This window comes from Paramisgurnus dabryanus, chromosome 13 (assembly GCF_030506205.2).
Source record: "Paramisgurnus dabryanus chromosome 13, PD_genome_1.1, whole genome shotgun sequence".
NCBI classification, from domain to species: domain Eukaryota; kingdom Metazoa; phylum Chordata; class Actinopteri; order Cypriniformes; family Cobitidae; genus Paramisgurnus; species Paramisgurnus dabryanus.
This window is the reverse complement of record NC_133349.1, coordinates 13,588,359-13,602,257: the sequence shown is the minus strand read 5'-3', so window position 1 is coordinate 13,602,257 and position 13,899 is coordinate 13,588,359. Positions and strand designations below refer to the sequence as shown.

The 13,899-nt window shown below is 36.1% G+C and overlaps 1 protein-coding gene across 1 annotated transcript in view; it reads right to left on the bottom strand.

Annotated features, from left to right (window-relative positions):
• me1 (malic enzyme 1, NADP(+)-dependent, cytosolic) overlaps positions 1-13,899 on the bottom strand; it is a 114,135-nt gene continuing 100,236 nt past the window's right edge. Inside the window, exons 7-14 of the mRNA XM_065298368.2 lie at positions 11,386-11,495; positions 10,464-10,561; positions 9,390-9,503; positions 6,752-6,857; positions 6,357-6,499; positions 6,107-6,280; positions 451-549; positions 1-305 (exon numbers count right to left, since the gene is read on the bottom strand). Coding sequence (XP_065154440.1) covers positions 138-305; positions 451-549; positions 6,107-6,280; positions 6,357-6,499; positions 6,752-6,857; positions 9,390-9,503; positions 10,464-10,561; positions 11,386-11,495 — 1,012 coding nt within the window. The 3' untranslated portion in view covers positions 1-137. The remainder of the gene's footprint in view (positions 306-450; positions 550-6,106; positions 6,281-6,356; positions 6,500-6,751; positions 6,858-9,389; positions 9,504-10,463; positions 10,562-11,385; positions 11,496-13,899) is intronic.

Genomic DNA, 13,899 nt, shown 5'->3' with positions numbered 1-13,899 from the left:
TTTATGATAAAAGATTTAAAACATTTTATTTAAAATATTTTTGTTTTGCAGATAGGTTAATAAACACTCACATTTGCACATTTCAAATGAAAACATTGTGAATAAATCTGATTGTGGTTTGTGAAGGTGCTGTAGGGTCAAAGTTTGCAGGTCTGAACAGTCATGGCGTTCTCAGGCCAGCTGTATGAGTTGACTGCAAATTCTTCATAGTCTGTGCTGTAGACGAGCGAAAGAACGAAAGCCTCTTTATCCTGCGGCTCTGGGTAGACCGTTGCCAATTTGTGTTTATAGGCATATTCCACAATCTGTCAAGCAAGGTGCATGTAAAACAATCATGGTGAAGCTGACACAGAATCTGTATTTTGTAGCTTCATGAATGAATTAAAGATGGCAAATGATAAAAGCTTAAATGTCATTGAGAAAATTCTGAAATTGAGACATTTCACAAACCTTCACAGTCAACCTGAAAGAAACATCCCGAATGTTACTGAGAGGAGGATACAGGCGTCCCTCTTTGAGATGCTCCTCGGTCACCAGCTCAGCAATAGTCTGTGGAAAAACATGCAAAACTGATGATTATCATTAACCAGAACTAAAAACACTCAATTATACTGAACCCACACATTTAAAGTTTAAAAAGTTTAAAGCTAATTAGTTTCTTGTTTCTTTGACAGCCTTGCATTTAGTATTCTGCTGTTGTTTACAGGCGTGGGTTGTTTAGATTAATAAGCGGGTTTGTTTTGTCTGTGATTACATCAAGAATTGACATGAGACAATTACAATTACCAAAAGCTTTATTTAGCTCTAACAGAGGTTTTGACTCTGAGGTACAGAATACTGCATGGTCTCTATCTGTAGTCTGTCTGTCTGTCTGCCTATCTTATCTACCTATATGTCTGTCTGCTTAATCTGTCTATCTATAGTCATCTATCCATCCATGGATCTATCCATCCATCCAGCTATATATCTATATCTATATCTATATCTATATCTATATCTATATCTATCTATCTATCTATATATATATATATATATATATATATATATATATATATATATATATATATATATATATATATTTATATCCATCCATCCATCCATCCATCCATCCATCTATTCATCTATCCATCTATCCATCTAATGATCCATCCATCCCTCAATCCATCATCCATCCATATATCAAATTGATCCATCCATCATCTATTGATTTATTGATCAATCCTTCCATCCATCCATCTATCCATCCATCGAACGATCCATCCATCCCTCAATCCATCTATTGATTTATTGATCCATCCTTCCATCCATCCATATATCAAATTGATCCATCCATCCATCCATCTATTGATTCATTGATCCATCCATCCATCCCTCGATCCATCTATTGATTCATTGATCAATCCATCCATCCTTCCATCCATATATCAAATTAATCCATCCATCTATCCATCCATACATCGATCCATATATCAAACTGATCCATCCATCCATCCATCCATCCATCTATTGATTCATTGATCATCCATCCATCCCTCAATCCATCTATTGATTCATTGATCAATCCATCCATCCATCCATCCATTTATCAAATTCATCCATCTATCTATCCATCCATCCATCCATATATCAAATTCATCCATCCATCTATTGATTCATTGATCAATCCATCCATCCATCATCCATCCATCCATCATTCACCCATCCATCTATCCATCGAACGATCCCTCGATCCATCTATTGATTCATTTATCAATCCATCTATCCATCATCCATCCATATATCAAATTGATCCATCCATCCATCTATTGATTCATTGATCAATCCATCCATCCATCCATCCATCCATCGATTCATTGATAAATCCATCCATCTATCCATCCATCCATCCATTCATATATCAAATTGATCCATCATCCATCTATCTATCCATACATCAATCCATATATCAAATTGATCCATCCATCTATCTATCCATCTATCCATCAAACAATAATTCGATCCATCTATTGATTCATTGATCAATCCATTGACCCAGCCATCCATCCATCCATATATCGATCCATCCATCAATATATCGATTGATCGATCAATCCATCCATCCATCCATTGAACGATCCTCCGATCCATCTATTGATTCATTGATCTATCGATCCATTCATCCATCCATTCATACATTCATCTATCCATCCATTCATATATCAAATTGATACATTCATCCATCTATCCATCCATGCATCAATTCATATATCAAATTGATCCATCCATCCATCTATCAATCGAACGATCCATCCATCCCTCGATCCATCTATTAATTCATTGATCAATCCATTCATCTATCCATCCCTTCATCCATATATCGATTGATCGATCCATCCATATATCGATTGATCGATCCATCCATATATCGATTGATCGATCGATCAATCCATCCATATATCCATCCATCCATTACATAATTTTCCTGTTTTCCATGCTCTTTTTCATGTACATTGATTGAGACAATGCAACATTTTAAAAAGCGCTATATACTGTAAATAAACTTCAACTGAATATATATGTCTTCCATCTGTCTGTTTCTTTGTCTGTCAGTCTGTGTGCCTATCTATCTATCTATCTATCTATCTATCTATCTATCTATCTATCTATCTATCTATCTATCTATCTATCTATCTATCTATCTATCTATCTATCTATCTATCTATCTATCTATCTATCTATCTATCTATACAGTATGTACAGTACATTTAAATGTAAACATTTATTTGCATTAAATAAACCTCAGGAAACTGACTAAAGACATTGTAATTTTATATAGTAAAGCCTCACTCCTATAAGATCCACAATAGACATTCTCGGGTCCCAAACAGCATAAAAATTGGAGACCAATTACTCCAGCCCTACAACTGAGGGTTCAGTTCGAACACTGACCAACTGCACAGCATCGTCTATCACCAGAAGTGAAGGAGAAAAAAACTATCTTGCCCCTGCCCTTTGAAGTTCTCTCTTCCATGAGTCATCTACAGACCACAGTAAACATGATCCAACCCATTCTGAGAAAAAATCAGTCTCTGCGTAAGAGCTGCTCTCTGGGAGCATAAAGGCACTCAACATTTTTCTTAACATTTATCAGCAAGTGGTCCTGTTTCCTCTGCTTTCAATGCTGAAATGGAAAGTTTCGGTCACAACAGGACAGCGGCTGATCAGGATTCAAATCGTTTCTCTTGTTTAGACCGTCTAATGCAAACGACTAATGCACCGTCTGACTGATCTTAGGTGAAGCGTGGCACAGCTTGCCAGATAAGTTTAACAGACTATGACATGACAATGAAACTGTCACAGCACATAAGATTAATGCAGGAAAGAGGTGGGAAAAGCTGAGTGTAAAAAATGAGAAAAATAGGAAAAAACACAAAACCAGTCATATTTGTACGGGGATATTTGTAGCCAATAGCAAAAAATACAGTGGTTAGGTCAAAATATTTGAAAAATCATTCGAATATTAACCCGCACCGGCCCGTGGGCGGGTCCTAGGTGTGTATTTATGGGTTTCTGTAGTTTGTTTTACATTAAATATTCAATCAACAATCATGAACTTTGCATTATTTGAAAGCTTTAAGAGCTTGTTTTTGCGGGCCTCATATTATTATGAATCTCGGTACTTATCTTGTCATATGGTTCTGATCATTTCAGACAAATCCAAGAAATTTCAGCGTACATTGCAACGCAAAGGTCCACTCTTCAAAATGCATCCCACATTTTAATCCCAAACAATAAAAAATAGGGAAAAATCCCGCAAGATACTCCTTTGTTTACATGTCCGCTTCCGGTTAGTATGATTGATCATGTTTATTTTCTATCAAATATCGATTCTGTTCTGTTAGGTTCTTACAGAGAAAATAACACCACCCTTTTCTGTTTTGTCCAATTAGATAAGGTTTGAGAACTTAAAATGTCCTGGAAGCACACATTGGGTAAGCGAGGTGTCAATTAGCGCACATTAGCTTTGGACTCGATCACGCCAAAACAAAGCCAGCCAATGCATAGCCAGCAAAGTTTGGATGGACAGGGGTAGTAATCATGAAACGATTACAAGGATTCACATTAAATCGCAACATGGTCAGACATTCAGTTGACCTATTCTTCAATATCAGTCATCAGACCTTTTACATCATTCCAGTTGCCTGCCGCCATCTTGAGTACCTACCGAGTACCAGTAGGCTACGGACAAGCATTGGCTAGCTTGCTATGATTTATGGATTTCTTATCTTTAACTGTCTATGATTCTTACGGATACGGGAAATGGCTATGAAAGACAACATTTCCCACCTTGACTGTCATGAAAAGAAACGCTACTTTAAAAAAATATATCTTGGTTAGGGTGTGATGCCTACTCGATCTCTGATGCATTCTTCCAGCCGCTGTCCACTGCTACCGAATTACCACTATTTTTACAACACTAAGAAGACACAACAAAATATGAAACTTTGCTCGGAGTATCACCTGGATCTCTACACATGAACGCAAGCATTGAGAACATTGTGAGGTTACTAAAAAGAAGGTTTTGATCAATTGACTTTGGCTATTATGATGTCCGCTCGCCATCTTTGCCAGACATAAATAATCGATTACCGAATGCGAATGAATAAATCTCATATGAGGCTCATATTTCAACTAGAAGGTCAATATTGTTTTTCACTTGTGACAAAACAACGAATTATCCTGGCATTTTTATGGAACTATGCTTTAGGAGCTATCCATCTTTACTCTTCTCCCTCCTTACGTCGCATTCGGAGATCGATACATCTTGACTGGGAAGTTGGCGGCGAGCAGACACCAAAACGACCATAGCCAGTTGTTTAAAACCTTATTTTTAGTAAACTCTGTGTACACAAACAATGTTCTCAATGCTTGAGTTCACGTGTAGAGACACAGGTGATCCTTCGAGCAAAGTATCATGTTGTGTCGAGCCTTCTTAGTGTTGTAAAAATAGCGTTTTTGATGCTCACAACATACTGAAGGCATAGCTTTTAGTTCTTTTGCGACCACTTCAGGTACTCAAAATGGCGGAAGACAAGTTTGAGATGTGAGTAATGTCAGCTGACATTCATGAATATTGTGTCCCCAGGTGTTTGACATGACAATTTCATAAATTTTTGTACATTTTATGAGTCAAAACAGGAGATATTTCATGTATATTTTACCTAGTTTCCTCTGTTCCTATACTAGTTTGAATTTGTTTTGGGCAACAATATGTCAAGTGTCTAGTTTTAAACAAAACCAGAATTATGAATATAGAGCTGCAGACGATTTAGAAAATGCTCAAAAATAGGGATGCCAGTATAACAGGTTAAGTAAAGATAATGTTTCATAAAGATATTTTGTGCATTTCCTACTGTAAATATATAAAATGTATCATTTAATTTTAATATGTGTTGCTAAGGACTTTATTTGGGCAACTTTAAAGCCGATTCTCTCTCTCCTTTTTGCACCCTCAGATTTCAGATTTTCATTTAATATTGTCCTACCCTAAAAAAAATCAATAAAAAGCCCATTTATTCAGCTTTCAGATGATGTAATCAATAAAAAAAAAATTTTTTGTTTGGTGGTCAAGGATCACAAATAAAAAAAATAATGGAATGACCTATACAGATGAGTCAGGTATGAGATATCTGTAAGCGATCATACTTTTCTTTTAGCTGTTTCTGCTTAACAAAAATCTATAATAGTGAGCAAAACATGTCTCTTGAGTAACAGAGCCTACTAATCTTCTTTTTCTTTAATGTTGAAAAAAGACGTCACAAACCATTCACATCTGACAAAATCTCAAAGTCTGTAATCGTGTTTTTAACAGATTTCTCATCAAATTCATATTAGAACTAAGTATCTGAGCTTTGCTATCCACATCAACTTTACAGCTTTATACTTTCACGATGTATCAAGAATGCATCATTTACTCGATATGTCAAAAAAATTTTTTAACTCCATTAAATCTGATTTATGAAGGAGAAAACGCTGAGCTATACAATTCCCCATATGAAGCAGGTGGCTATAAAGACTTATAGAGAGATTAGAAGAAATATACTGTAGAAGGATTTTACTGTATCACCTCAGCCGTAACAAGGAAAATATCCTCAGGAATATGTCTCATTGCACAAGCGGTGACCCCCAACCCCACTCCAGGAAACACATAGGCATTGTTGCCCTGACCAGGGTAGAACTTTCGGCCATCTGGAAGGGTAACCGGATCAAAGGGACTCCCGCTAGCAAATATACCCCTGCCCTGAAATGTAAAATACAAACTTTACATTAAAACAACCTTTATACTTTCTCACACAAATAAACAACTCCAAAAATACCTCTGTAAGTGTGTAACACTGCTCAGCAGTACATTCGGCTTTGCTGGTGGGGTTGCTCAGAGCGAAGATAATTGGTCTCTTGTTAATGTTTGCCATAGTTTTAATGATCTCCTCCGTAAAAGCCCCTGTGATGGCCGCCACCCCTGAGGAGATAAATGGAGAGATATGGTACTTGTAGATTTTAGCACTGTTATCAAACCCGAGTTCGATTTCAACCTCCTCTCTTTAACACAGTGGGACATTTCTTTTGTTTGCCACATATTTCGCTATTTATGTTCATTGTAAGTATCAGCATAATGCAGCTGTTTACCACTTTAAGTGTGGACTTCACACAGTACAGACCCAGAAGTACTACGCAATATGCACTATATACAGTACAGTATATTTTTATATACCAATTATAGCAGTAGGCTTCAGTTCCTTCACAACGTCCTCAAGCTTTCTCATTTGTGCGTGTTCATGTGCAAACCTCTCTTTCTCATGGGTGAGGTTATCACGACCCTGTAGGAGATAAAGATGGAAATAGAGATGATTAAAGCATTAAAGTATGCAACTCATACTGCACATCTCAGACAGAGAACTGATTGTTTAATACTTCAGAAAGCTGTAAGCAAGAAAAAGCATCATACAAGTGCTTTAAATATACAGTGATTGCATTACACAACAACAAATGAAACTAAAAGCCATTATTTTTGCAGAGACACAGTTACAGATACACATTTAAACTATCTGGTTCAAATTACCTTGGAAACAGAAGTCTTAATAATTGGAAAGAAAAATTAAGTTATTTCAAGAAAAGTTTTGCATCCTGCACTTGTTTTTTGCTCTTTATATTACTTATACTATTTTGCTTTTAAAGCAACACTATGTAGTTTCCATGTAAAAATGACATACAGCTCCCCCATGTGGTTGAAAAGCGCAACAGTGCCGTGTATCAGACACTCTTCTGAGGCAGGGGGAGGGGCGGGGCGGGGCTGTGTTTCCTACCCTCCACCACCACTTTCAGAGTGTGCTTGTAGCAGCTAGGAGGCTGCTCAGGTTGCAGCAACAGTACAATTTGTCCAGTTAAAAGTTGTTCTATCACTGAAATAATTTTAGAGACATTATTTAAAGGTAAAAAAACTACATAGTGTTGCTTTAAGTAATTAAATCCATTACCTAGAGTAGGGGTCTCCAACCTTTTTGTGAGGAAGAACTAACACAATGGGTAAAACAATCTACTGTACAGCGCTACTTTTTCATATAGCCTATCTACTTATTTTGTTTTACTTGTTGATATGTTTTAGTATTGTTTAAAATGGTAACACACATAAAATAAACCAAGCTAATATAAAATTTTTAATAAATATTACAATTGAGGCTATTAATAGAATGTGCTTTGGCGGGCACCTCACTGACTCTGTGCGGGCACCATGTTGGAGACCACTGACCTAGAGTATATGTTAATAGTACTTAATAAAAAATAAAGATAGAAAAAATACAAAATGTTAGAAAATAAATAAATAAATAACAGACTGCATGCAATATTTCGTCTGTTTTCATGAGATGAAGAAACAACACATTATGCAACTCAATCACGTCCTTTCACGGATGCTTTCAAGTTTGATTCATATATTTTCCTGCTTAGAGCAGCTATTCCAGATGGTGACTGTTATAGCAGTTTCTCATGCAAGATGCTTGCAGAGATGTTGAGGATTTAGCTCCAGGTTGCAGGGGAATGAAGATGAGCATGGTAAATGACAGAGATCACAGACCTTCTCCATCACCATTTTACCTTTGAGCAAAATTCTTAGTTTGCGGGAGGAAGGTGTGTACACTGATAGGTCTTTGAAAGTGACATGTTTGTCAAGTATGGAACGCATACTCGAAATGTGATCTCTGCATTTAACCCATCCCAGTAAGTAATGAACACACGGCTGACCTTACAGCACCTGGAGAGCAATTGGGGTAAAGTGCCAGTCGTAACCACTAGGCTATGACTTGCATTTAGACTCATGTTGACAGACAATAGTCTTCTGCTTATACAGTTGAAAATTGTATTATTAAATGGGCAGTTCTGGTCCTTCATTCTGATTGGTTGAAACACCTTCTAAGCTATGATAAAATACCCCGATAACCCCACGGTTCAGACCGCATTACATAGCTTAAGTATCACTGTGCCACTGTTGCTACATACTGATTTATGAAAATAAACACCACAGTCTTTAATCATATTCATCATGGCGATATCCAGATAAATGTCTATAAATATTGTTGAGTTATCTCGTCAATTAAGAGAAAACGCTTCCCTGAAAAGTTTACATCAAATCCATATTTCCGCTATTATCCAAAAGTCCTTCACAAAAATTGAATTATCTCAGCTTTTAGCAGAAAATTTGAGAGGTGATAAGAGAACAAATTAAAGTAGGTTGTTTTTTTGTTGTTGTTGTTGTTGAAGTGTAGGGTCTGTTCTTTCATTTGATATATTTTATGTTTATTTAAAGAAGAACATTTTTCATTTTTTAAACTAAAGCTGGGTGACAACTTTTTTTTACAAAAATGCTGACAGGGAAATTTAAGCATGCTTCCAAACATATTTTATCCACACTTGAACAGTTGCACGATATAAATGTTAATGTATTAATTCAATTAATGTTGATTTATGAAAATTAACACCACAGTTTTTAATCATATTTTCATCGTGTCTTTGCTGCATCTGCGTTGCTTGGGAACTGCGCTCTGTTGCAGACATACTTGATTCTGAGGAACTACTTTGGCGGAAAAGTAATATTTTAACTAATATAATTACAACTTAATTGCTGTGTTTTATTTTATGAAATCCTGCTAAGCATATGAAGTAACTGTTTTATAAAAGCAATAAGCCCCGCGAAGCAGTGGTGTCACAGTGTATTTTATAACAGCTAAGGGGGTGCCTAACAACGCCCCTTAACTGTTAAAAAATGCACTGGTAACCCACTGCTTCTTGGGGCTTATTGCTTTAATACAAAATGGGTGAATGTCAACATGATCTGTAATACTCTGATATAATCAAACCTTCACGATGAGTCCTTTAGAGTCCACCATCCAGATCTTTTTCAAACACTGCTCTTGAGGAAGCCCCTCCTTCTCCATCGCCATGACGATGAGGTTAGCTATGCCCATTGCAGCCTGATAACATGAAAAATCCAATATGTTATTTGAAAATCCAGCTGTGTGAAATACTGTTTATCTAAAACCGCCCTACATAATGTAAAGAACACAGTGTGAAAAATAACCTTGATATCTTTAATATTGACTAAGTAAGGTCAATCCAAAGTATGTGAAATTATTGATTGAAATCAAACTTTAATGCTCCTAATCTCATATCAGGATTATGAGACTTTTTCTTGGATTTCACAAACAAGGTCACAAATATATAGACAGTTTCAGCAGTAACAAGCGTCTTTCATGACCCACGTGTAACTTCTGGTAAACTCCGTTAAGATTAAATAACAACTTTAGTACTTTAAGTACTTTAAACATAGTTTATTTATATAACAAGCAAAATAAACAACATGTAGATCACCTAAAACCAAAACATTTGTTATTTTCAACGAAGTGTTTGTTCAAGAGTTCAGTTTAGCAACTAGTCAGACCATTAAAAACTGAAACCGGAAGTAAAGTTCGGACCAGTTGCGTATCGCGTCACCGCATGTGCGTCCGATGAAACGGTCTATGCATTCAGTCATCTTAACAGGCCAAACTTTTGTGAACTTCACTACGTTTCCATAAAAACTTCTGTTTGAAGAACATAAAAAATAGAGAATTCAACCAGTGTTAAATTAGTAAATACTTATTGTTTTATTCACAATTGAAAACACATCATATTTGTGCTCTTTTGCTGGGTGTCTATATAAATATTTATGAACCTTTCAAGTATTACTGTTTATTTTTACAGTATGGTCCAGCTCTACAAAGTTTAGTTATATCTCAAACAACTGCTCTGTAGAGATCAATAAAACTCCCTTATTCTGAATGGAAAACTGATGTCCTGGTCTGTTGTTAGCAGCGTTGTTAGTATTCATTATGGGATTTTCAAACACTGTAATGCGGATACACAACTTGCACATGTGTAACAAGCACACACACCTCCCCAGCACCTTGAAACACAATCGTATGGTCTGACATTTTGCTCTTAGTAATGCGAAGGGCAGCAAGCAGTCCAGCCACGGCCACTGCAGCAGTACCTGTAAGAGGCAAACACAAATACATTTCTGTCATGTTCTGATCTAACCTTTTAGGTAAAGTGGTAGTTGTTTTGGTTTGCAATTTGCAAAATAAGTAGAGACTTCAGCTGCATGTCTCTTTTAAAACAAGCATCAAATTTCCAAAGTTTGGTTTATTAGACTGAAATATATTTAGCTATTTGTAAGCAATAAAGGTGTAAAATCCCATGCATATGATCACAGCAAAACACATGAAATCCATGCAAATGATCCAAAACACTTGACAACACATTATCCCATCCACATGAAATACCTGTTTCAATAGGAAGCACATCAATATATGATCTACTACAGTATGTTGTGAAAGCATTTTTGGGCACAGTGTTGTTTATTGCCAACAGCTGCTTTCATTTGTATGAGTGTATTGTCAATGCTCAACTCATTACTATAGCAACCGCTGAAGATTTACCGGATATTGACAACACTGTTGATTAGACAGGTCTGATTTGATCACTTACAGTACAAAATAACAAAATTATCTCAACATGACAATCTAAGCACCCAGCGTGGAGCCATAATACCATCCGGAATCGAGTCGGAAAGTAGTTTGATTGATGTTTGGTTACTTAAAATGTTTAAAAATCGTGTATAATAAGACTAGTTTAGCAATGTTATTTCACATAAATCACCTACATCCAGAGCTTCATTCATAGTGACTGATGATGTGGTAATGGGATCTCCATTAGCACAACACTGTGTTTCATTTATACTGAATTTCCTGGGGGTGTTGTGTAATTTGTAAAATGAAGAAGATTGAAGTGTATATGTGTCCGTCATGTTCGCACCTTGAATGTCATCATTGAACGTGAGGTACTTGTTTCTGTATTTGTTCAGAAGACGGAAGGCGTTGACGTTGGCAAAGTCCTCAAACTGAATAAGGCAGTTCATCCCATACCTGTGTATAACAAACACATCCACATATTTATTATATTCATAAATCAAATACACACACTAAAAATAGCTGGGTTATTTTTAACCCATAATGACCCAAAAAAAATTATAAAAATGACCCAATGTCGAGTTGTTGTTATGCAACTATGGGTTATAATAACCCAGCAGTTGGGTTAAAACAACCAAGCATTGGGTACATAACCCAGCTGTTTGTTCTGTCCAATTTTTATCCATTATGTGTTTTTTAGAGTTCAGCAACCTTTATATGGCTTTGGTATACAGTGAAAGAAAAGCCTAAAGTTGTTTATGCATTTTAAACGATAAACTGTAAATCCGCTAATAGTATTGGTGCTAAAAACACCTGGTAAATGTTGAATGCACTGTAATTCACTTTAGTTTGAAGTGTGTGCTGAATTGATAAATGTAAATGTTAACTGCACTTCACTTCAGCCTGCAGAGGGGGCCATTTAACTGCTCCTCAGTTCATTACATGCGGGGTGGTACTGGGTATTCAAAGGGTTTTCATCACCTTCTCAAAGACATTTTTTATTTTCCTAGTGATTTTTCCAGCCAAGCTAAATAGTCAATGGTCAGAAAGAAAGCTAATCTGTTACGTGTTCAATTAGCTGTAGATAATGAGAAGTAACTGTGGCCGATATTTGCCCCAGTGAACTAAAAAAGTGCTTGGGGGCACCTGCCAGCAAACAAGGGTACTGCAATGCTTTGAGATTAGCGAGAGAGTTGTTCATTGTTTTTAAATATGGTTTAAATGAATTCAAATTATATTAGCCTTAAGTTATTGTCTACCTCTTAAAATATTAGGATGAGACAAATAAAATATTAATTCTTTTATTTCTTTAACATTAATAGCTCAGACAAAATCATAATTGGCTCTGGTCTGGGGGCAGTGCCCCCCATGCCCCCAACAAACTCTGTCTATGCTCTTTGGGCAACAATGCAGTTACAATACTGTGATGAAGATGAACTACACCTGTGGTCATTCTTCATGCACATTCTCTCAAACAGCCCTATATAGTTCAAGAAAAAGTGTTCATCTCATGCAAGTTAAATATTATTTATTTCTTTCATGTACAGAAACCTTACTGACGGCACTTTAAATGTTGAATAACTTGGGGGGCCACTGGAAATGAAAAAGACAGAACGGCACCTCTAGAGATCTTTGAAATGGCCACAGTGGTAGTACAATGATACAAACCCTCAGCAATATTTTCAGTCAGCAGAACAGAGATAGATAGATTCACAATTGATTTCCCTATGGAGAGGAAAAGCCAGAGATTGCCATCAGCTATTGATACAATATCAGAAGTAAAAGACACCCAAAAATAGGAAACAGGATATGTTGACACTGCAATATGCTTCTGCAAAGGCATGTCATTAAACTCAATATGGAAGAGTCATCAGCAGTTTCACCCATCACACAAACACAATGCATCAAACTTGACAGTCGTTTCTTGATGCATTTCTCTCTCTGTCTTTCTTTCAGTGTCCTTCATCTTATGCATCCAGTTTATGCAATTTTACAAGATCTTTAGAATATTGAACATGATCTCTTTTGGGAAATATGGGTCAAGTCCATATGAAGAGTTTGGTTCCAAACCGCGATAAACACCTTTTTTAATTAGTTACCACCAAAATCAGTATTGTATCTGGTCAGTATTAAAAAGTAAATTCTTAATTTTATTTACACACAGAGTCCTAGTTTTCCTCATCTACTTTGTACTTCGTGATCAACAAACAAACAAAAACGAAATAATACTTTTGATGGCATTGATAAACCTGTGGTGGTTTTCTGTGGCGGGAAAGAAACGTAAGCCATCAAAATCTAATAATTTACGTGAGAGACACTTCGGTGAAGAAAAAATGCCGACTGTTGCTTGTTCTCCCGACAGCATCAAGCTTCTGTCATGCTAACACCTTAACCCCAGGGGATCTTATGAAAAACGTTCCATTATTTACTTAAAGTCAATGAAAATCGAGCAGGACCAAAACATTTTACAGCTGATTGCTGTCAAAAAAGTTCGGCGACGATGTCCCGAAGGATGACAGCAGCAATTACAGTGATCTTAATATGACAAAGTAGGTGTTTTGATAAATTCCATTAATGTTTTTTTTTTTAAATCAGTGTATACCACTAGTCAACTTAATGAATATAACATTGCAAAGATGAATGCACATTTATATATTGATTCAATAGATTTATAGCATTTTGAAAAAAAAACTTGTCATGGATTTATTGAATTTTGCAGAAAAAATAATCCGTTTTTATAATAAATCGTTGAAAATCAAATTATGGATTAGATTTTTTTAATGTTATTCTAACCTAAAGATGCTATGTGAAAGTTTGTAATAGAAGTATAGTGGTTTTCATCTTGTCACTTTGTTGGTAT